The sequence below is a fragment of the Tiliqua scincoides genome, chromosome 13 (genome assembly GCF_035046505.1).
Source record: "Tiliqua scincoides isolate rTilSci1 chromosome 13, rTilSci1.hap2, whole genome shotgun sequence".
NCBI lineage: Eukaryota > Metazoa > Chordata > Lepidosauria > Squamata > Scincidae > Tiliqua > Tiliqua scincoides.
The window spans coordinates 5857030-5880599 of record NC_089833.1 but is presented as its reverse complement, the minus strand read 5'-3'; the positions used below and the strand labels follow the sequence as shown (position 1 = coordinate 5880599).

Sequence of the window (23570 nt, the reverse complement as noted above, 5' to 3'; positions counted from 1 at the left end):
TCCTCAAGCTCTGTCACTCTTGCATTGACTGCTCTGGCAGAAAAACGGCCTCACCTATATGATCTTACCCTAAATGTTACAAAAACCACTTAGATAAGAACTCACACATTTCAACCATGAATCAATTCATGAAGGTATCGGAAGCTGAACGCCACACCAACTATATATGATAACAATTGTGGCAAATGGTAAATCTTATCACATGCATATCCAAAGTCATCATAAGGTATAATCTAGACCAGGGCGGCGCAAACCCAGCCCCGGGGACCAGATCTGGCATTTTTGAGCAGACCTTTCAGTTCCACTCGGGTGCCACACAATGTCCTCCTCTTTCAGGGGACAGGGAAGCTCCTGGCAGTGGAGTCTGCCCAGATGTCCTGTTGGGCAGCCTTCTGGGACACCGGGCAGATGACAAAACTGTCCGGAACATCCCTATCTTTCAAAAGAGGAGGCACCCGAGTGGAACACATGGTTGCGGTCTGGACGGGGACCGCATTCTGGGCACACAGTGGGTGCAAATTTGAGCGCCACTGATCTACACTAAGTAATACATTGTGGATAATCCAGAAAGAATGGGACACAGAGAGGCTGTGTTAATGGGCAACCTTGTGTCCCCAGTGCTGTCACAGGGCTGACCCAAATGCTCCCTCTTCTTTTCACCACCCCTTTCACAATCGCAAAAAGGCTGGAAGGGATTTTTTTTTTTTTCAGAGAGAGGGAAAAATGGGGGCTTTATGGGCAGAAGTGACTCCTTCTAGGAATAAATTCCATCACCATGATACAGGCAGCAGTGAAACATGTTGAGAGCACTGCCTTTCACCCCTCTATTCCCCAGTGCTGGAGTCAAAAGTTATCCATATAGAAGTAGTCCTAAATTTAACATTAGGATCACTGCATCCTAGACAACTATGTCCTGGTCACATGCATCCCAGTACTGGTCATTTGTGTCTATACTTTTTGCAACCCAGTTATTCGCGTCCCAACTTAGGTATATTTATATTAGATGTACTTTTTATTTTTAAAATGCAAAAAGATGGTTAGAGGCTTAGGATATATACTATTTTTCGCTCCATAAAATGCACCTGACCATAAGACGCACCTATTTTTTAGAGGAGGAAAACAGGAAAAAAAATATTCTGAACCAAATAGTGTAATAAAATATTTAATAAACTATAACAGAATAACATTTGAACCATCCCCCCCTTCTTAGGGTGAATGGGATCATAAACTGGCATGAAGATCCCTCCCTTTATTAGGGTGAATGGAATAATAAACTGGCATGAAGATCCTCCCTTCATTAAGGTCCCCAACGTGCACTCTTTTTTGCAGTATTCACTCCATAAGATGCACGCACTTTTCCCCCCACTTTTCTGGGGGGGAAAAAGTGCGTCTTATGGAGCGAAAAATACGGTATATACTCGTATATAACATGGGGTTTGTTGTCCAGTTATAGTGGGATGCAAATGACACAAAAAAACCATACACAGATGTCCAGGGATGCCAATGACCTGGATGCATTTAACCAGGACACAAATACCCTAGCACAGTGGTTCTTAAACTGTGGGTCCAGAACCCACCAGTATGTCATGAATCAATTTTTGGTCGTTCGACACAGCAGATTAGGCTGTGTGAATCAAGCGTTAAACAAGCTGCTGGAAGGAACACTCCTGTCCAATCACATTATAGCCATACCCCTTAGCATGTTTATAAATCAGACAGCAGCCTCTAAAGAGTCTGAGAACCACTGAGCTAGTACCATCCTCCTTATGTCATAACTAAGTATCCAATCACTCTAGTAAAGTAAAACTAAGATTTATTAAGCAACAGGGGAAAATTGCAAAGAAGTTTCCTTTCTTAACTCATTTCTGCCCAGTCCACAAGTGTACACGTTTGATCTCTGTGGTGTATATGTATTGTCGGGAAGAAATGGCTTGAGAAATAACAGTTTGTGTTAACAACGGGTTTCACAAACCAAGTAATGAATGTGATCTAGAGTAAAAGCGGGGGGGGAGGGGCAAAGCCTTTTTCACACCATCAACGACATAAACCACAATATAGTCTTACCTGCATAGAATTCTGGACTATAGACGGCACCAACAACTGGATTTAATTTCCAACCTATGGTAAACATATAAAACCAAAATTGAACTCAGGTCATCACAGGGGAGCATAACGATTACAGTTTTCTTTTTTCTTGACAGCAGAATAAAACTATCCATAAAATGTTTGTAATAGAGTTCTTCAGGCAGTTACATGCTTGATGGATCTTTGGAAGGGATGGCCACAGGCAGACTAACTTTAATATTTACTTGGAAGTTTTATATCCCACTTTTTGGATAGCAATAATTGAGAGTGATTTTTTTCTTCTAGATTGAAAACAACGTTTTTTGCCCACAATAGTTCAGTTCAGTAAGACCTTTACTGGCATAAAATACAGAAAAAGAACAAAACAAAACAGAAATATACAAAGACAACACAAGCATAAACATCAGTCACTGCCCAGAGTCCCAGAGCTCTGCCTGGCTATTACCCCAGATAAAAAGGAAGCGACATTATCCAGAGTCTCAGAATCAGGTGTGGAAAGGAGAGCCTGAAGCATGATTGAATCCTCCCAGCCCTGCATCCTAGCTAACAATGGGCCTAGATATTTCTCGCATGACGCATCATGTAGCAGGCAGTAAAAAAAGGTATGCATTAAAGTCTCAACGCAATTTCTACCACACTTGCATTTCCTCTCTGTTGCCCACAATAGTTCTCACAAGAGAGTGAGAACCAAGTCCAGTGCTTAGGGAGGCCACACGGCATATATAGCTCAACATCCAAGTAGAGGGGGTTGTGTGCCTGAAAGCTCCAGAATCTCACTTCCACATTGGGAAGGCGTCCAGCCAATCTATAGGTATCAACCACAATACCGTAGTTCAGGGGCTCCCAATGTATGTGTCATGACAGGGGTGCTGTGGGATGTTCCTGGTGGCCCCTCCTACCTTCCCCCCCACCACAGGTGCGAACATCTTGGAGCTTGTCACTACACCACCACAGCCCTCTTCCCCAAATCTCACAAGATCCAAGAAGGTGGCACCCAAATCCCATGAGATTAGGGTGCTGCCATCACGGATCTCATGAAATCTTATGAGAGTTGGGTTGTGGTGTTGGGTTGAGAGTTGAGAGCTGTGGTGGGTGTTGTGACCCAGGTATGTTTGGGAACCACTGCCCTGGTTTTTGTACTGGCACTGCCTTTGTTGACCCATTCCAGGTACACTGGCACCATATTGTTTTTCCCAGCATGGATCCACCTGCCTGGTTCTCCTTTGGGTCCTCCTGAACAGGTCCAACACTATAAATATTACTGATGCTGACTCAGATCTTTCAGTTAACTAAACTGTCTTCCACTTGAGATTGAACTCAAGCACTGTTCAATCTCTGTTTCCAATCTGTGAATCTGTGTTCAGTCTCTGTTCCCAAAGCACTGTTTCCAATCTGTGTTCCAGAACTGCAGCCCCCGTTAGGACAGACTACCTAGCTCCTAATCTCCTTGATATGGACTAACAGTCCAACCCTGAACTGCCCGGCATGCGGGGCTGCCATGGTGCCAAAATGGCTACAATGACATCCTGAGCGCACCAGGCAGCCTGAGTACACCAGGCTGCTCCAGGGGGACATTCACCCCCGTCACCTGGGTAAGGCAAACAGCCCCACAATGGGGCTTCTCGACTCTGTGTTGGCTATTTAGCCGGCACAGAATCAAGACGCCTAGTGTCGGGCCACAAGGCCCAAAGCAGGACTGTAGATTCAGCAGAGCTGAGCTCCACGGGTCCCACCCACTCCAGCCCTTAACCTTCCCCACACGCCTCCCCCCTGCCCACCCCAGAACACCTCCTCCCCGCCTCACCCCACCCTGACGTACCTCTCCACTGCCCTGCGCTCCACTGAACGAATTCCTTTCGTTCAGTGATCGGGCACTTGTTCTGCTTACCGATTTTCAAACCCTGGCATCTCCAGGTAGGGCTGGAAAAGAGTCCCGCCTGAAACCCTGGAGAGCTGCTACTAGCTAGTGTAAAAAGCCTGGCAAAGCAAGGGACGGCTTCCTACGTACATGTTCATCTAGGGCCCGATCCTAACCTACTTTCCGGCGCTTTCAACTGTTTTACTGCTTGACTGTTTTTCTTGATTGTTCCTGATGTTTATATCTGTTTTGCTCTAAATTTTGGAAGCCACCTTGAAAATGCTGGAAAATAATATGAAGTCAGAGAATGGCAGCAGAGATCAACCAGGATGGAGTCCATGCCTTTCAGAGACACCCCCACCACCACCACTGGTCCAGCCTGGTTGACCCTGAACTCCCAGCAATGGAGTGAGTCAGCTGAGCGAGGTTCATGGCTACCATCACCACCATCTATTAATGGAAATATCCGCCAGAGGCCACTGTATCTTCATTCTGGCATTTAGGAGAGTGTTTCTCAGACTGGGTCACAACCTGCAGCTCCATAAACCTTTACTGGGAGCCACCAGAGGCCACTCCCAAGTTGTGCCAGGTCCACTCCATTGACCTCTTGTGGGCCCCAGAAATGGTTGGCAACCTTCAGTCTCGAAAGACTATGGCATAAGCCTACAGCACCCAGTATTCCCAGGCGGTCTCCCATCCAAGTACTAACCAGGCCTGAGCCTGCTTAGCTTCTGAGATCAGATGAGATCAGGAACAGAATGCCTTGGGGAAGTGACCAGAAGCGATTCCAATTTGCTTCTGCAGGCATTATGGGGTCTGAGGAGGCCAATGGAGTGCGTCACATCCTGGCATGACCTGGAAGTGGCTTGTTGGTGGCTTCCAGTATGGCTTTGTTGCACCGAAGGGAGCATCAGGTCGTGACCCGGTGCAGAGCATGAGGTGGGTTGTGGCGGTTCAAAGTTGTGTGAACCACTGCTCTAGGGGGATGCCCACATGGGCTGGTGGGAACGCTGGAAAGAACCCCCATCGTCTCTCAGTGTCTGAAGATGCACCGGGACACCCCAATGTGCTATGGCAGACCAGTGCAGGACTTTGTCCCAGGACATTTAACGATCTGGCATGAGTGCTGTAAGGCAGGATACATAGGTGTGTCCATATAGAGAAGGCCTACTGTCACACTGCAAGATCTTCCTGGCTTCACCTCCCTGGTTTCATACTCCATTGCAACTTTCATTCTCCTTGTGCCTTGACTGTACCCTATACTGCCGGCTCTGACACTGGCAAACCTTTTGTCATCACCTCAGTAAGCAAATTAGCAAAAGGAAGGAGGAATTTAAAAAAAAATCTAATGATGCCCAGGCCTATCTACACCCGAGGGAGATGTTCCTTTTCATCCTTGAAAAACTTCAGAAACTGATCTAGGTTCCACTGCTTAGCTCCTACATAAGAACATAAGAACAGCCTCGCTGGATCAGGCCATAGGCCCATCTAGTCCAGCTTCCTGTATCTCACAGCAGCCCACCAAATGCCCCAGGGAGCACACCAGATAACAAGAGACCTGCATCCTGGTGCCCTCCCTTGCATCTGGCATCCTGCAAGTGCTTAATTACAGGGAGCCTAATTTTTCTATAATCTATTGTTATCTTTCCTCCTATCTGTGCAGTCTAAAACATGAAGGACTTGGTAGATTTGTCCGACCTGTCGGCCTTTTGTTTCAGAAAGGTTGAGATATGCTCTTGGATTCTAAGTTATATGAACAGTGCCTCAATTCTCCCAAGAGAAAGAGAGGAGGGGAAGAATACTTGGAAAGAAGCAGAGCAATGATTTCAGCTTGAAAGCCGCTCTCATATTTCATTTCCTTCCTGCTCCCGATCTGATGGCTGTATCATCTAACTGGGTGAAGCACACCCAGGAAAAGGCTCCATTCATCATGCAAATAACAGCAATTAAACTTTACTTTGTCTTGTCAATGAGGTATGTGCCGGCCCATAACTGTGTGGGTTAATCAAGTATGAGGAGACGCTTGACATGCGATGAGTGAAGAACTGCCAAGGAACCCTGTGTTACCGGTCGGAAGAGGCAAATTCACTGCCGTGGGTGTAATTCGGTGAATTTGTCTTGCTGTCACAACACTCATCTCCTCCTGCTGAAACTTTTGGAGGGAGGAGAAAGAAGACGGATTGTCCTTCGCACAGATATGTGCAGGTTGGAGGAAGTGAAGCAAGCACACTAAACCATGCGCTTCGAGTTTTCCATAAAAAGGATGCACTAGCAGAGCTGGCCAACGCCCCTCGCTAGGAACTCTGGAGGCCCCCCAGGTCGAGCATACGGAACTGATTCAATACAAACATTCCACGTGTTCCTTAATATATATTTATTCGGGTGAGACCATGGTTGTGTCAAAGAATTAGAATCCATGTTGTTAAAAAAAGTCCAATGTTTCGTTCTGTTATTTTTCCAGAACTTTATCAAGGCAAATGCACCTAGACAGGTTGCTAGAGAGCAAGCCAGAAACACCAGTTAAACCAGTACGCTCCAGGTGCTTAGAGTTCCATTTTACTTGCATTCTTAAAGCAAACTCAGCCTAATCACAGTATCCCATCTCTGCTAGAAACCTCTTCCTTAAAAAGCTCTTTAATGTAGGTTTTTTTAAGGACTGGAAACTCCACATAAGAACATAAGAACAGCCCCACTGGATCAGGCCATAGGCCCATCTAGTCCAGCTTCCTGTATCTCACAGCGGCCCACCAAATGCCCCAGGGAGCACACCAGATAACAAGAAGACCTGCAAGGCTTCCTGGGATTTGTAGTTAAGAACATAAGAACAGCCCCACTGGATCAGGCCACAGGCCCATCTAGTCCAGCTTCCTGTATCTCACAGCGGCCCACCAAATGCCCCAGGGAGCACACCAGATAACAATGGACCTGCAAGGTCTCCTGGGAATTGTAGTTAAGAACATAAGAACAGCCCCACTGGATCAGGCCATAGGCCCATCTAGTCCAGCTTCCTGTATCTCACAGCGGCCCACCAAATGCCCCAGGGAGCACACTAGGTAACAAGAGGCCTGCAAGGCCTCCTGGGAATTGTAGTTAAGAACATAAGAACAGCCCCACTGGATCAGGCCAAAGGCCCATCTAGTCCAGCTTCCTGTATCTCACAGCGGCCCACCAAATGCCCCAGGGAGCACACCAGACAACAAGAGACCTGCAAGGCCTCCTGGGATTTGTAGTTAAGAACATAAGAACAGCCCCACTGGATCAGGCCATAGGCCCATCTAGTCCAGCTTCCTGTATCTCACAGCGGCCCACCAAATGCCCAGGGAGCACACCAGATAACAAGAGACCTGCAAGGCTTCCTGGGAATTGTAGTTAAGAACATAAGAAGAGCCCCACTGGATCAGGCCATAGGCCCATCTAGTCCAGCTTCCTGTATCTCACAGCGGCCCACCAAATGCCCCAGGGAGCACACCAGATAACAAGAGACCTCATCCTGGTGCCCTCCCTTGCATTGGCATTCTGACATAGCCCATTTCTAAAATCAGCAGGTTGCACATGCACATCATGGCTTGTAACCATGTAACCATCCAGATGAACTACATGTTCATCTTAGCTCTTCCCAGTGTCAAGGAGATGTGGGCAGCAGTCGGAGGGGGCGGCCAGACCTGAAGCATCCTCCAAAAAACACCATAGCCAGGAAGGGGAAGTCCCACTCCAAACAGGAAGCCCTCTCTAGCTCTTCCTAAGAGGACCCTATGATGAGTGTGGGTAGATGAGATCAGCCCAAAACATATCTCTTAACAACCTATGCTCCAAACTTCCATTTTAAGTGACTAAGTGGGGCAGCCAAGGATCCCATGATCAAACCCAGAAGCTTGTGGCACAGAAATGAGGCTTAAATTTATTTATTTATTTGTTTGTTTATTTATTACCCGCCTTTCTCCCCCACCCCCACCCCCAGTCAAGGATCTTCAATCCATGGTGGAAGAAGGGAGTAGGCAGGTACATTCATCAACTGCTCCAAAAGGCAACTTTGGGGCCGGGTGCATTCATAAGCCCCATTCCGATTGGTTCTGGGGGGAAAGAAAAGCAAACCTATTTTCTGATTGGGGGGGGCAGGGGGAAGTAGTTTAGCTTATTACTGGGCCATGGGGAGCTCAAGCATTATTTATAGCGGAGCTTTCTATAAGGCAGTTGAACCCAAGCTTGATAAAAGTTCAAAGATATATAACAGTGAATACAGCTATGTAAATTAAAGCATTATACAGTCATCATAAAACAGCTGGGTGAAGCAATCTGCATAGGGAGAAATATCTAAGTGACAAAAACTTTATAGGATAGAAAGATTTCAGTGTCCACCAAAAGACAAGCGCTGGTGAGATCCAGGGATGTGCAATGCAAGGGTATTTCTTGTGGGTGCAGAAAGAGGAGAGGAACAGATCTTAGGCTGGGATTCTCACTCAGAGAGAAGGAGGGGGATAGAGGAGCATGTAGTGGCAGCAGTACTAAGGTGCTACTACCACCAGGTAAGGGAAAAGAGAAGGAAGATGCAAGGAAAGAAGGTCAAGGAGAGGTGAAGTAAAGATCAGCCCTGGCCAGATCTAGAAGCACCCCAAAACCTGCTACTTTAGGGAAGTGCAACTCCATCTAGCTCTGGTTGTGACCTCATTGAGGAAATGCTGGGGCAGAATGAAATAAAGTTCATCTGCATTGCTGGGACTAAACATGTTCAAGATGTAGGAGGTGTGGGAAGAGGGAGGTGTGGTTTTTTTCTCCCCCTCTCCCCTTGCCCTGGGAGGACTGGGTATAATTTCAGAGAACTCTTCCCCATGATTCACCATCACTAGCTTAATAATTGCATGTCAAACTGAGAACTCTTATTTTATTTTTCATTTTACTGTGCTGAGGAGAGATAAATATGACAGAATCATTAAAAAAATAAAGCTGCCCACTTTCCTGAGCCCCACTTTTGTCGACAAAAAAACTGTCTTGCTAATGAGCTCTGCAATGTAGGGGAAAAAATAAAGTCCATTTTACCACATGGCTGATGTTCTGCCTCTACTGCCTACGGAAAGTTGCCAGTATTGATTAGCTGTGTTAAGTTTCCTTTTTGAATCTTTGGCTTGTTGGAGAGTTAAGGAAATAAGATCCTCGTTCAGAAAGCTACAAGATTATGGAAACAGGATCCAAGCCAAATGGAAAGTTTTGATAGGTCCAAGTTCTGAAGCTTTCCAAAGCTGAACCAACTCTTGAAAAGTCAATGAAGAGCTCAGTTGATGTCACAGCTAAAGATGGATCTATCTGTGTTCTTAGGTCATCTTTTCGATCCTTGCTCTGTTGCTAATGCATTTAGTGGCAAACCAATGCACAGTTACATGGGAGTACGTCTCATGGAGTTCAATGAGATTTGCTTCGGAGAAGACATGCACAGGACTGCTAGAACTGCGATTTTCAATCAGTGTGCCAAGAATAGTCCTCAGGTGTGCCTCAGGAATTTGGGGGAGGGTTATTTATTAGTCCTCCAGACACGGTGGCCGAGTGGTTAAAGACACTGGACTGTCGGCTGGAAGGTCGGCAGCCAGGAGTTCAAGACCTTGGCGTTGTGGAACAGGGTCAGCTCCTGTTACTTGCCTCAGCTCCTGCCAACCTAGCAGTTTGAAAGCATGTAAATGCAAGTAGATAAATAGGTACCACTTTGGTGGGAAGGTAACAGCATTCCATGCGCTTCGGTGTTTAGTCATGCTGGCCAAATGACCATGGAAGATGTCTTCGGACAACGCTGGCTCCCTTGATATGGAGATGAGCACGGCCCCCTAGAGTCAGACACGACTGTCAAGGGGAAACCTTTACCTATTTATTATAGGGCCATTGGGGGATGTTAGCCCGCCATTGACAGCTCGGTGTGCCTTGTCAATTGCCAGGAAAATGATGGTGTGCTTTGATGATTTTAGCACCATGAGATGAAAAGGGATGGAAATTGCTGTGTTAGAGACAGTTTTTGTACAAGCTTCCTAAATTTATGATTTACACTAAGTGACTTGATGTGGTTCAAAGGGCACCAGTCTATTGAAAGGGAAAACATGACTCAGCATTCATTAAGTCTACTGGAAGGGAAACCATGACTTGGCATTCTTACCGTTCGTGTAAGGATTCACGGTCTTCTTGTTTGTCATGACTCGGGCCGTTGCGTTATTTACCTACACACATAGAAAAGTGAATCAGCTTCGTTTACGGCAAACGTAAAGGATCCATGATACTAATGAAACACATGCATTACTACTAGTATTACTCATGTACAAATGCAATTAAATTTATATCAAAAAACTTTTTAAAAAAAATTAAAAATAAAAAGGCAGAAGGCGCATAACAAAAAAATCATACTATTTAATTACGTTTACTTTCATCAGCAATTTAGAAAAGAAAAGACTACAAATCATTTCAAGAAAGTAACATCATCTCCTTTAAACTTTAAGAAAGAGACATTAAAAGCAAATTAAAAGATTCTGCATAATTGAAGATTTAAGAGCATGCGTCTTATTCCATGATAACACTGAAACGGATAAAATATTTAAAAAACAGAAAATTAAAATAAATAAATATATATATATCGTATATGAAGGAGCATGCAGTGGAGTAGAAAGGGGGAAGAGACAAGGTACAAGGGAAGAAATTAAAGGTCAGAACAAAGAAAAATAATAAGTAAAAGGACAAACAAATCTTAGCAGTGTGCAACATAACCCTTTCAAAGAGAGGTACCATCGGGGAAGCAACATGAAGGCATTCAACACTGGGAGACATGAGCCTTTTTTGTTCATTGCAAGAAAACTAACAAAATCATTCCAGCTTTCCAAAACCACGGCTAACAAAAGGATAAAAGAGGGTGCATTATTTAACACAATATGGAGGTTAACAATCTGAGTAAGATGTGCACAAAAGTCATATCCTCAATCCAAGTCAGTGTCTCCAAGGCTTGCTTAAAACGGACACTCAAATTGACAGGCGTACCGATATAGAAAAAATAAAAATATATATATAGAAAGAGAGCATCAAGAAAACTTAATACGACAAGTCAAAAAAATCCACGTGGTATATATATATATATATCAGCGCTTAAAAAATATACGTGAAACGGCAGATGGACTTCTTCACTTACCATTCGGGACCATCGCCAGCATGGGGTATGTATACAGTTACCATGGTTACTGAGAGTTTGGTGTGGGCCCTAAGAGCTACCGTCGAAGGGGGGAAAATGGAAAGGGAAAACATGCAACATCTTACTCAAAGGACGACAGCATTTTCAATTGGTATTTTTTTCTCTCTCTATCTCTTTCTCTTTTAAATGCTAACAAATACGTTTCAGGCAGAGTTGAAGGGGATCCAGTGGTAGGGCGTCAAGCGACGTCAATTGCAAGGATGCTATTTTTTTTTGGCTCCACCGTAAAGGGTTAAACTCCTCTTGGAGAACCCAACTGGGCGTTTGACCCAGTAATGACTTTAAAATTTATTATATATTAATTTTTTAAAAACAATTTAGCGGAACAGAATTTTCAGGGATTTCCTTCCCTTTCCAAACTGGAATAACTCTGAAAGCCACTGTAGATCCTGCATCAATCCTGCAGTGAACAAAATAAAAACAAACAAACAAAAAAAACTAATAAAATAATTTTTTTTAAAAAAAAAATGACTTCATTGTTTTGCTTTGTCGCTTAATTTTTTTGGGTATGTTTTTTTTCCAATTTTTTTATTTTCTAAAAAAAATCTATTTATATGCACCCATTGAATTACAAAACTTTTCAAATCACAGCAAAATATTTAAGCTCATCACACTTCTGTCATACAACTTTCAGCAATAAGGATGATGATAAGAAGAATTACTAAATAATATATATTTTAAAAAAAAATCAAAACAACAAACCCAAGTAAGGCCAGATTATCTTAATTTATATATATACACATACATGTATACATATATACAAATAAGCCTGTATATATATGTACATATATATATTCACACATATATATATATAAAAACAATGGGAAGGGAAGAGGGAAGCACACGAGAGACACCAACGATGCATTTGAAACAACAAATGAGAGTGAAGAAGACATTTAGAAAAAAGATGAAAAGGAAAATATTTTGAACATGCACCTCGATTTTACGGCCCTCTACCACGGTGCCGTGTAATTTCTCCCTCGCCCTTTCCGCATCAGCACTACTTTCGAAAGTAACGAAACCAAATCCCTACATGCAGTTGGGAGAAGGGGGGAAAATAACATGCAATCATTATTTCAGACAATGACCATTTCTTTTTTTTTTTATGTTCTCATCTCCCTCTCTCTCTCTCTCTCTCTCTCTCTCTCTCGTTAATTTAATAAGTCCTTGTTCTTGCTTCATTTCTGCAACATGCAAATTAGAAAAATTATAATCGTACCGAGAAGTGCAATTAATAAAGCGACCCCAATATGAACAACTTTTTTTTTGTCTCTCTCTCACTTGTTTTCATCAGTTAGATAATAGCTCCTGAAGAATGTCAAAGAGTGAACATCAAGTACCTTGCATATTTTTTTTGGTCTCTAAATGGTCACTACGCAGGAAAAATAAATCTAACAAAAACAAAACAACAAAAGAACAAAAATTTAAATCAACGGAACGATGTCATCACGTGAAAAAAAAATTTTCGAACAGAAATTGTGAGAAAAGAAAGTGAGTCACTGTTTCCATGACATGCAGGTTTGACTTCACAAAATAATATACTAAGTACAAACTAAAACATGTGCACAAATTCCAACACCAAATGCACATCTAATCTAGAATATGGATTATTTCCTCATGCCATTGTGGTTCAAATAAACTTTTTTTTTCATGCAATACTAAGGGTTGCTTAGAATTTTGTCACTCTTGATAAGTACTTTTTTTTTTTTTTTTTGTCTTGGAAAAATAAAAAGGAAATGGGAGAAAACAAAATAAGAATTTCCAACAAAATGAAATTTGGTTTGGAACTAAGCATAAACTTCTCAATTCTTGCAAAAGGTCAAATGTAATCACGTAACATGAATAAACAAAGAACAGAATTCCAAAATGCAAACAGTTTGATAGATCTTGTTGTTTATTTCACTTGGGAATTGTACATACATCTGGAATTGGATCAGTTGCATACAGTCCTGGCCATGCATGTTCTATATCAAGTGTGGCATAGAGCCTTGGGCTCTATGGAAAGGAGCCTTGGAAACCTTGGGCTCACCTATTCCCACGCCATGTGGCAGCCATTTAGTGTAAATCATGGCCTAGGTGACTTGTGTGTAAGTTAATGCGCTCTCACCCCTCAAAAAGTGAACAGATGGCTCATGTAACCTTGGTTCACACTAAACATCCTCTTCTAGCAAGGACTGAACATATGAGCTCAAGCCTTGTTCCCACACTTGATAGCATGTGTGAACATAGATGGCAGGGCTGTGTGTGAACAAACCTACTGTTTCCTCAAAATCTCTATTATTAGAATATGCTTAACGTGGTCTACTTTGGGTAGATTTAGATCACAGGGTCCCAGTCTCTGCCAGCACTGACTTTTGCCATCACCAAATGACAGGAAACCAGTAGATGGAGTTTATCTGAAGAGGTCTACTAGGAGATAGGTATGTACAGAAACCCCTTGAGGTTTTTCTTGTAGGTACACGATTGGTTTCCTGTGAATAATCTCAGATCTTTGGCATTGTGAGGGCCTTCAAATTTAACTTTCTTCTAAATTTTGATGACAGTATTACCTCTGTCCCTGTTTGGGCAAGCTTGAGAACCGCAGGGTGCCCAAGGAAGGATAGTTGCAAACTTCTTCTCTTGTGGTACTCCTTAAGCAACCTAGTTCTGCTTAATCCTTATTGTACAGATAGTACAAAGGACAGCACTACTTTTTTAAAAAAAATTCCTTATGTGGTCCTTAATGAAACCCAGAATCCCCATCTCCTGCCTTCCCCAATTTGAGCCAAATTATACCTCTCAGAACCTTCTAAGCAGCACTAAGAGGGCCATCACAAAAGGTAAGCAGATGCCTTGCCCCTATAATGTCCTCATTTTCAAGAGGTCCCCCGTTCATTTCAAAGGAGGCTGCAGATCAAGTGACCCTTCTAAACATGTTTGGAGAGAGGACTCTAAATATTTTAGCTGGAGAACAAGGAGAACTCTCTTTCTGGGAAGGAATAGAAAGCAGGCCAGAAGAGAAAGCAGAGTCCTGGGGATATCGCAAGTTGAGCATCCAAACGAGGAACGGCCCCTATGTTCTTCAAACAAATGACTCATTGCAGGGATGTCTTCTTTAGAGCAGGGGTGTCCAAAGTTTTTGGCAGGAGGGCCACATCATCTCTCTGACACTGTGTTGGGGGCCAAATTAATTTACATTTCACATTTGAATAAATTTGCATAAATGAATATATTAGAGGTGGAACTTGTATGAATGAATGAATGAAGGTCTTGCAATAGCTCAAGGCCTATAAAAGTCCTTGCACAAAGCAAGGCCGGCCTTTCCTTCAAGGCCACTGCTGCATCACAGACCTGAAACAGCAAGCAGGAGAGGGAACCCTTGCAAGAGCTCATGCAAGAGCTCAAACAGTCATCTTCACACTGAGAGCAGTTATGTCAGGCCAGCATGGGCTCCAGCAAGTTTCCAGAGGGCCAGATGCTCATTGGAGACTGGGGGCTCCCTGTGAGCCAGATTGTGAGTCCCTGAGGGCCGCAAGTGGCCCCCGGGCCAGGGTTTGGGCACCCCTGCTTTAGAGAAACCTGCTTCCAGGTTTAAAGTGCCATGTGATGGTCTGTCAGCCTGGTGTAGTGTATATGCTTGCTCCTTTAACAAGTTCTGGAGATTCTACCACCCCATAGTGGTTGTCTTCTATATTCACTGAGCTGTGCTTAACACAATTTAGCACTGTGCAGTTGAGATAAGGCAAAGCCCAAATGGAAAAATCTTTCTTTCTTTCTTTCTTTCTTTCTTTCTTTCTTTCTTTCTTTCTTTCTTTCTTTCTTTCTTTCACAAAAGCCAAACATCTAGCAGCTTTACTGAGACTAGGTATAAAAGGCTCAGGAATGCCAGTGCCCTTTGGACTTCCTTGGGGTGAAGGAAGTGTGCAGGTGTGTCCCAGAATCAGCCCCAGTGGAATCAGGAATCCCCGACCAGCTGAAGGGACATGCTTGAATACATAAGCTCTCTCTTACCCAAACATTTCCTCTGTATACCAATAAGTCTTCATCTTACTCAGGGGTGGGCAAACTTTCAACTTTAAGGATCCTGGATCTTTTGTGTAGGAGAGAGAATTTCAGCAGGTGCAGCTTCTCATCTGTGAGATGAGAAGCTGCACCTGCTGAAATTCCCTTTCCTACACAACTGTTAAAGGTCCAGGATCCCTAAAGTTGAAAGTCTGCCCATCCCTGATCTTACTAATACATTTTGTGGTCTGGCTTTTCTTGGTTACAATCTAAACCTGGGAAAAGTAGAGTCTGGTTGGACCAGCCTCTGGAATTAAGACACCCTCCTATGTAGACTAGATCTTCCAATGTTACCAAGGCAGTGCCTACAGGAACCTACAGTACGGACTGCTCCCACATTTGCGAAGGTAAGAGAATGAGAGTCAGCCCATCTCAAAAATGATACTATGAACTGGAAAAAAACAGCAGCATGATCAGGAGGTTTGAATACCTTCCCTGTGAAGAAAGAATCAAGTATTTTAAGGTTTTTCCTTTTCGTTTTGGAAAACAAAGGATTGCTGAAGGGAGATCTAATAGAGGTCTATACATTAAGGGCGCAATCCCAACCCCTTACGCCAGTGCTTTCCAGCAATGGAGCTCTGAGGTAAGGGAACAAACATTCCCTGACTTTGAGGAGGCCTCTGTGAGTGACACCCAACTGCAGGATGCAGCACATGTCCCATTGGAAAGCACTGACATAAGGGGTTAGGATTGCACCCTTAAACACAGTGTGGAGAAAATAGACAGCAGAAACCTTCTCACATAATACTAGAAGTTGGGAGTCATTCAAGGCAACTGCTGTCAGCAGGTTCAGGACCAGCAAGGACAGGGCATCTTCAGTTAATTTCCAGAATCTGTTGCCACAGCAGGGGTGGGCTTCAGATGGCTTTATAGATCACGGGTTCCCAAAAGTGTATGTTGCGACACCTTAGGACATAACAGTGCACCCAAAGGAGCACCCTCGGATGTCCCCAGTGCCCCCTCCTACCTGTTAACCTGGGTGCCACCATCTTTGGTTGGCAAACTTCAGTCTCGAAAGACTATAGTATAAACCTACAGCACCTGGTATTCCCAGGCGGTCTCCCATCCAAGTACTAACCAGGCCCGACCCTGCTTAGCTTCTGAGATCAGCATCTTTAATCTTGCAAAATCTGCTATCCCAGATCTTGCTAAATCTCGTGAGATTTGGTTGCAAGAAATTTGGATCGCAAGCTGGGAAGAAGATGCTGCAGGGGTGTCATGACCCAGATAAGTCTGGGAACCACTGGATTAGACCGACTCATGGAGGGTCGGTCTATAAATGACTGTTAGCAATTACAACCTAATGGAACCTCCAATTCTGATAACTGAATATGATTTTGCTGGGGCAACAGCCTTCAAGTCTTGCTAGTGGACTTTCCGAGGCATCTGGTTGGCCAAAGTGGAAGGAGGAATACAGTCTTCCACTAGATGGACCCCTGGTGGGATCTGGTGGATCTTTCTGTTTCATATGTTCCTTTTTTTTGGGGGGGGGGGGGGCCTTCCAGTCACTGCAGGACTACTGAAGAACTTGGAAGAACTTGCTTGCCACCAAGCAGAGCCATCTTTGACCTGCAGCTTGCAATGAAATGAACGGTGCAGCCCTTGGCTACAAGAATTGTGCATGCACCAAAATGCACGAAGGCTACAGACTGGCAAGACTAAATCCACCCTACGAAACAAAATATTGCCTTATTAAACCAATAACTCTTCACACCAATATTCATTACGGAGTATACCACGTTAAGCAATTCATATCATCTGGGTTCACTACCATTTTTAAATATGTGATCCGACAAACACAGAACTTGCATTTTTAGCTTCCAAAGGGTTTGTGTATCTCTGACAGCAAAATCTAAAATTTTAGTTATTACCAAGAAAAAATAAAGACAAGCAAAACATATTCACATTCTGATAATATATGTAGCCTAACCTTTGGAAATAATGTGAGACAGCAGCAATTTCTGGTTAATTCTCATCCCCAAAATAAAATGGGATAGGGAGAGGATATCCTGCTGCATTTTACAAATGAAATGTTGACCAGTCTGTAGAGCAAAGATAACATCAATTCCATAATGCTGGTTCTTGATTACCTTAAGATATTGCAAGTTGCACTGGAATTCGGCACAGATGGTGGAATTGGGCTTCAGTGTGAAATGGCCACTGGCACCAAAACCCATCTGGTGGCATGATCCTTGCACTCTGAGTTTCCCCCACTGGGACAGGATTCCTCTCCCATCAGAAGAAGCTGGGGCAAGAACTGCAACTTTTGATATGGGACGGGACAAGGCTTGCACCCACGTAGCCATATTCCAATTCAGATAATCTATGTCGTTCCCTATAGTACAGATCACGTAGGACCTGGGCATATAGATTCGTCCCTGTGGCAAGGTGCAAGAGTGGACTTTCAAAGGGCCCATCACCATGCACAGAATAACCTGCATTCAGTAGCCCACATGTGTAGATATCATTCACATCATTGTATGTAGGTTTTCAAGCTTTCATTATAGGTTTTTTTTTTTCTTTTGCAACCTGAACAAGGAATTGTGAGCCCCAGGCTCACTTCTACGGTCTGCCAACTGGATTACCTACATACCCAGGTTTTACGTGACCCAGGTCGTACATGACCCAGCTCTTACAGATCCATAAATCAGGTTGTGTACAATGTAGGTTTTTTTTTTTTTAAAGCAATTTCCAAGCAGTGTGGCCTAAATCTCTTACACGTTGTAGAAATACAAAGAACACATTGAATTTCAAAGCGTCTGCACAGCGCATTTTAGTAACTAACCAAGAAAACATCCGCGCTTTCATAATTGAGAAAAAAAAAAATCACACCTGATCAAGTAATTACTTCAGAGGATATTAGATTATATTACTTGCTTCCATTTCAAAAGCGGAATAAATACCTGCTCTAACAATTTCATTCTCTCTTTTTCCCCCCCTACAAGCTTGAAATAATTTCACAAAGTGAGTAAGGCAATTATGAAGGAAGGAGGAAAAAAATTAGCAGACAACACTTGATTATATTTAAAAACAGAAAGCAATCTTCCCATTTAACTGGAGACAGTTTATCGTAGTTAAAATTATCCCCTTTTAAAGGATTTGAAATTAGGCCAATGAATTTCACACTGTTTGGGAAATTGACAAGAAAAAAAAAAACCCAGTAGGCATTTCTGTTAAAGGGAATACTTAGAAAGGATTTGTGACAGTAGAGCAGTCCCTTTCTTTTGTTCATATCCAACATTTTAAACACATTAAACATTTCCACAGGTGGATTCGGCTGCTTACCTTTGAGCCTCGCTCATTAAAAATAATTTCAACATCTAAGATTTTACCAAATTGCTGCAAAGAAACAAAAAAGTCACATGAGTATTTTTTTAATTAATTAAGAACATTTAAACACCCACCACATGAACCCTTCTCAGTTATCTGTACCACCGGAAAATACTGATTTTTTTTTTTTTTTGCGTTCTGGACTAGAATTAGTTCAAAAGAACCACAGAATTGAAATGTTCTAGAACAGCATTTATCAGCCTCTGTCTCATGATGTAACACTTCTCACGGTTAGGTACCACCAGTATGTAAAATTCCAAAGCCTATAGAGCAGTGGCTTCCAACCTTTAGGAAGCCACAGACCACTGGAGCAAAAATTGGAATCATTGTAGACCACATGTGGCTGTGTCTGGGGTGCCTGTGTCTCCGCCCACTCTGGTGGTCTGTCCCCCAAGCGCTCCCCCAAGGACTATCAGAGAGGACAGAGAAGGGACCGCCCTCAGCCACAGCTGAGACTTGAGTGGTTATGGCTGGGGGCAGTCCGTTCTCCGCCCTCACTGGTGGTCCTTGGGAGATTGCTTGCTCAGTGAGATGCTGGAAGTAATCAACAATGATTTGTTTTCTTGAAACCTCACGGACCACTTCTCAGGGTCTTGTGAACCATCTGTGGTCCATAAACCATAGGTTGGGAACCAATGCTGGGGGGGGGGAGTAGATAATTTTTTAAAGACTGAATCATACTGTGTAAAATAATATATTTGTGCTTAATGCACACTGTATTTTTAACATGTGAATAGAATGGACAAAGATATGATTAATGAGATACTTGAACTTGCACCATTGAAACCAGTTTCTTGATCTGTCGACCGTATAAAGCAAAATAGTGTTACACTGTTCTTGTGAGTGACTCAGCAAAGGTCAGAGAGGTCGCGTACCACCAGTTCAAGTACCACCAATGGTACGCATACCACTGGTTGAGAACTAGAATCTCCTGTATGCTACAGAACACAGTTGGAGCTTCTCAGACTGCAATGCCTTCTCCATGCACTTTCAACACAGGGGCAGATTTACATATGTGGAGATGCAGACTCGATAAGTTCAAATTTGTAGTCTTTGCTAGAAGCTCCATGAATATATTGGAGCCCACATGCTCACAAGGCATCACGGGATGAGGATGATGGTCAAATGTAGCTACAGAGAACAGCTTCTTGGGCAGTTTTAAAAGGTGACAGGTAGGCGGTCTTCAGACTGTTTCCATCACTGTTCTCCAGAACTGCAGAGCTTTTTAAGCTCCCCAAGCAGTCATACTACAGGTATTGGACAGTATGATGCGTTCTGCCCTGCAGAGAGCATGACTCCAACTTGCAAGGCAAGGGTTGATCTTCAACAATGAGCATTTGAGGGTTCACATCACTTTGTAGGAATTGTTTTAATTCATTTACTTCAATTCCTTGGGGCAACTGTAAGTTGGAGGGGGGGAAATGAGGCCAAGAGAGAGTGACTAACTTAGAACCAGATAGTGAGTTCGTGGACAGAGGTGAGATCCAAGCTGGAGGCAACCTGAGTAGCTGCTCAGTCTCTTGGCCAATACACTACATCAACTCTGCTTCAGGGAAAGGCAAGCTATTGATTGCACACTGACTGTAAGACCAAACAGGTGAAGTCCTTATCCACCAGGAAGTTCCCCATCCATGTCATGTTGGCAACCTTCAGTCTCGAAAGACTCTGGTATCGCACTCTGAAAGGTGGTTCTGGAACAGCGTCTAGTGTGGTTGAAAAGGCCGATTCGGGAGTGACAATCCCTTCCACACTGGGAGCAAGTGCAGTCTGTCCCTGGTCTGTCTCCCTGGCTACGGGCCTTCCTTCTTTGCCTCTTTGCCTCAGACTGTTGGCCAAGTGTCTCTTCAAACTGGGAAAGGCCATGCTGCACAGCCTGCCTCCAAGCGGGCCGCTCAGAGGCCAGGGCCCCATCCAAGCACTGCTGTAATGAAGGGTAACTCCACAATAGCATGGTTCCTACTCATTTTAATGGTACAGTCAGCCCTCAATGTCTGTGGGGAATTTGTTCCAGGACCCTCCCACAGATTGAGAAATCCTCAGTTAATGAAATCTTCAGGAGACCCGGTTCGGCACTGCAAAACTTACCTGGAGGCTGCACCCAGCTCTCTGGGGGGTCAAGCATAGCCTCCCGGCTTCCTCAGAAGCCTCTCAGACATGACTGAAAGCCACTTTCGATTCATGCTGGCTGTTTCTGGTCGTATCTGGGAGGTGTTCTGAGGTGTGGGGAGGTTGTGCGAAGCCTCCCTACACCTCAGAACACCTTGCAGACATGACCAGAAGCAGCTGGCACAAATGGGAAGTGGCTTCCAGGTGGATCTAGGAGACCCTCCGCAGCATGGGCTTGGCATTTGCAAATGATCAAATACATGGGTACCAAGAATGTGGATAAGGAGGGCCCACTGCACCTGTTTGAGTAAACAATTACAGCCCGGTCCTAACCTGCACTGGAACAGGCAGGTCACTATTTCCTGCATTGTATCCAGCACAGGTTAGTTGCAGACTTTGTAAAGGGATAAAGGGTAAAGGGATATTTTCCCCCTTACGCCGTGTTGATCTCCAGCCACCCCTATGCGGCTACTCAGATCTGCACCAGCTATTTAGCTGGTACAAATCTGAGTAGCCTGTGTAATGCTTCCTGGGCTGGGAGTGGAGGTTAGGATGCAGCCACTGGCGTCACTAAGGGGGTGCGGGGGGTGCGGGCCGCACAGGGTGACACGCCGGGGGGTGACGCACCCTGGGGGGGAGGACGCGCTAACATTATGGCTTCAGGAGCTACCCTGTCATGCCGCACACCGTTGGATGTGGAAATCCCAGCGGAGTGCAATGCAAAAAACAATTGAAATAGCTCCTTAAAAACCGGAAAGAAAAAATGCATGGAGCCCTATGGAAAGTGAAAGTGAGCCGTATCGTGCGTTTACTTGCAAGTAGGCATACGTGCCATAGTCCGTCGGAAAGGGCAGGCTGAGAGGAATCCAACGACACCACAATGGTTCTGATCCAATGAATGCAGCCCCCCCCAAAAAAAAACACCTGAGAAGTTCACTCCCTCCCAGCTGCAAGTCTGAGCTGGAATCGAAGCCAGTGGCAGAGTTTACTCGCAAGTAGGCGAACTTGCCTTAGTCCTTCGGAAAGGGCAGGCAGAGAGGACTCCAAGGACGTCAGAATGGGCCTGATCCAATGAATGCAGCCCCCAAAACACCTGAGAAGGAAGTCCTTCCCTCCCTCCTGCAATCTATTGAGATCTATGGAAAGCAAACTCAGCCACATGGCCGCATTTACTCATGAGTAGGCAGATGTGCCTTGCCTTTCGGTCAGGCCAGGCAAAGGGGAATGTAAGGCCACCAGAAGGGTCCCGATCCGATGAACCTGGAGCACAACAAATGCTCCAGAAGGCAGCCCCCCCACCCACTAAGAAGGACAAAGAAAAGAGGCTTGAACTGGTAAGGGGAAAGTTTTCTATTTTGCACTTGCAAAGCCAGGAGGATCTTTGTATTGATATGCCTGAAATAGAAGAACTTTAAACTGGGCACTGGGGAGGGCTGGAAATCTCACTGATTCTTTTTTTTTGGGGGGGGGGTTGTTATTGCAGGCAGGCTACAGAGTAAGCCCCATTGACCACTATGGGACTTACTTCAGAGTAGACATGCATAGGATTGGGCTCACAGGCTGCAATCCCAGCCACACTTTCCTGAGAGTAAGCCCCATTGACCACAATGGGACTTACTTCAGAGTAGATTCACTTGGTGGAACAGGACTGGCTCCCCCTTATTTAATTATTTCTTTTATTTTAATTTAATTATTTATAATTATTTGTTTTAATATGCTTCATGATGTCACTTCTGGCCATGACATCACTTCCAATGGGTCCTGGACAGATTGTCATTCTAAAAAGTGGGTCCCGGTGCTAAACGTTTGAGAACTGCTTCAATAAGGTGTTAGTAAGTTGACATGGGTGTGTGACTCTACAAGTTTTCAAAATCACTAAAATCAGAGTTTGGAGGAATAAGACCATCATGCTGTATATCAATCAATGCGTAATTTCATGCAGAATGCAATGAAACCAACCACATTGAAATATCTGTGTTCTACCAAAAGGTACAGCCAAAAAACCAGTGGGGGCGGGGCGATGGTACATCACCACACCCACCACCGGGGGCATTGCCCCGCCCACTGCATGGGGTGACGCGCAGGCCTCCCGCACCGGGTGACGCGAATCCTAGTGACTGGATGCAGCCTGCATGACCACAGCTGATCCCAACCCCCAGACCTGATCCATCTCCCGTTCCGCCCTCCTTCACCCCAAAATTCTCCTTCCCCGCCCCAGAACATCCTCCCACCATCCTCTGCCATCACTTGCGCCACCCAGTGCAAACTTACCGGTATGGACTGGTGCACAGTTCAGGATTTGGCTCTTCTGAGCCAGCATAGGCCATTGCGCCAGCCCAACCAGCTCCCAAGTTGGCACAAACATGCCTCACGGCATATCTGCGACACTCAGGAGCTGGTATAGTGGCACCTGAGCTGACTCAAATGCCACTCTGGATTGCTTTCTTAGTGAATCTTAGCAATATTGGCAGGCCAATATTAGCAAGCCTGCCTAGTGATATGTGGAGCGCCTTTGAGCAATCAAAGTTCTGGTTTTCCTCTGGGTTCATGGGGGGCGGCAGGCTATATGACAAAGAATTCCCAATTTCACTTAGATATTTTATCAAGCTAGCTGAAACTTTGGACTTTCCTCAACATCCTTCTGAAGTTTAGTTAGAGGTGAAGCCCCAAAATTTGCTTCACACTTCACTGGGAGTGAAGAAACCTTTGCAAATCTAGTTTATCCTGTACTAACTTATAGCTGCTACTGTTGGAAACAAGTGATGGGACAATCTTCCCCAGTTAAACTCCAAACTGGGTTCTGAGAAACAAAACTATTTTCTTCAGAACTTGGAAAATTAGTGTGATTTATTCTCAGTCCCAATCTGAGCAAAACTGAATTATTTTGTGCCCAGGGAAATCATCAGAAGTGTGACAGGGTCTTATCCTTTTCTAACCCCT

General features: G+C 44.3%; 1 protein-coding gene across 1 annotated transcript in view; it reads right to left on the bottom strand.

Annotated features, from left to right (window-relative positions):
- The window catches only part of RBFOX1 (RNA binding fox-1 homolog 1), a 160418-nt gene that overhangs the window by 63862 nt on the left and 72986 nt on the right, over positions 1–23570 (bottom strand). The window contains exons 3-6 of the mRNA XM_066640814.1: positions 18480–18533; positions 12090–12182; positions 10077–10137; positions 2065–2118 (exon numbers count right to left, since the gene is read on the bottom strand). Of these exons, the coding sequence (XP_066496911.1) occupies positions 2065–2118; positions 10077–10137; positions 12090–12182; positions 18480–18533 (262 nt within the window). The remainder of the gene's footprint in view (positions 1–2064; positions 2119–10076; positions 10138–12089; positions 12183–18479; positions 18534–23570) is intronic.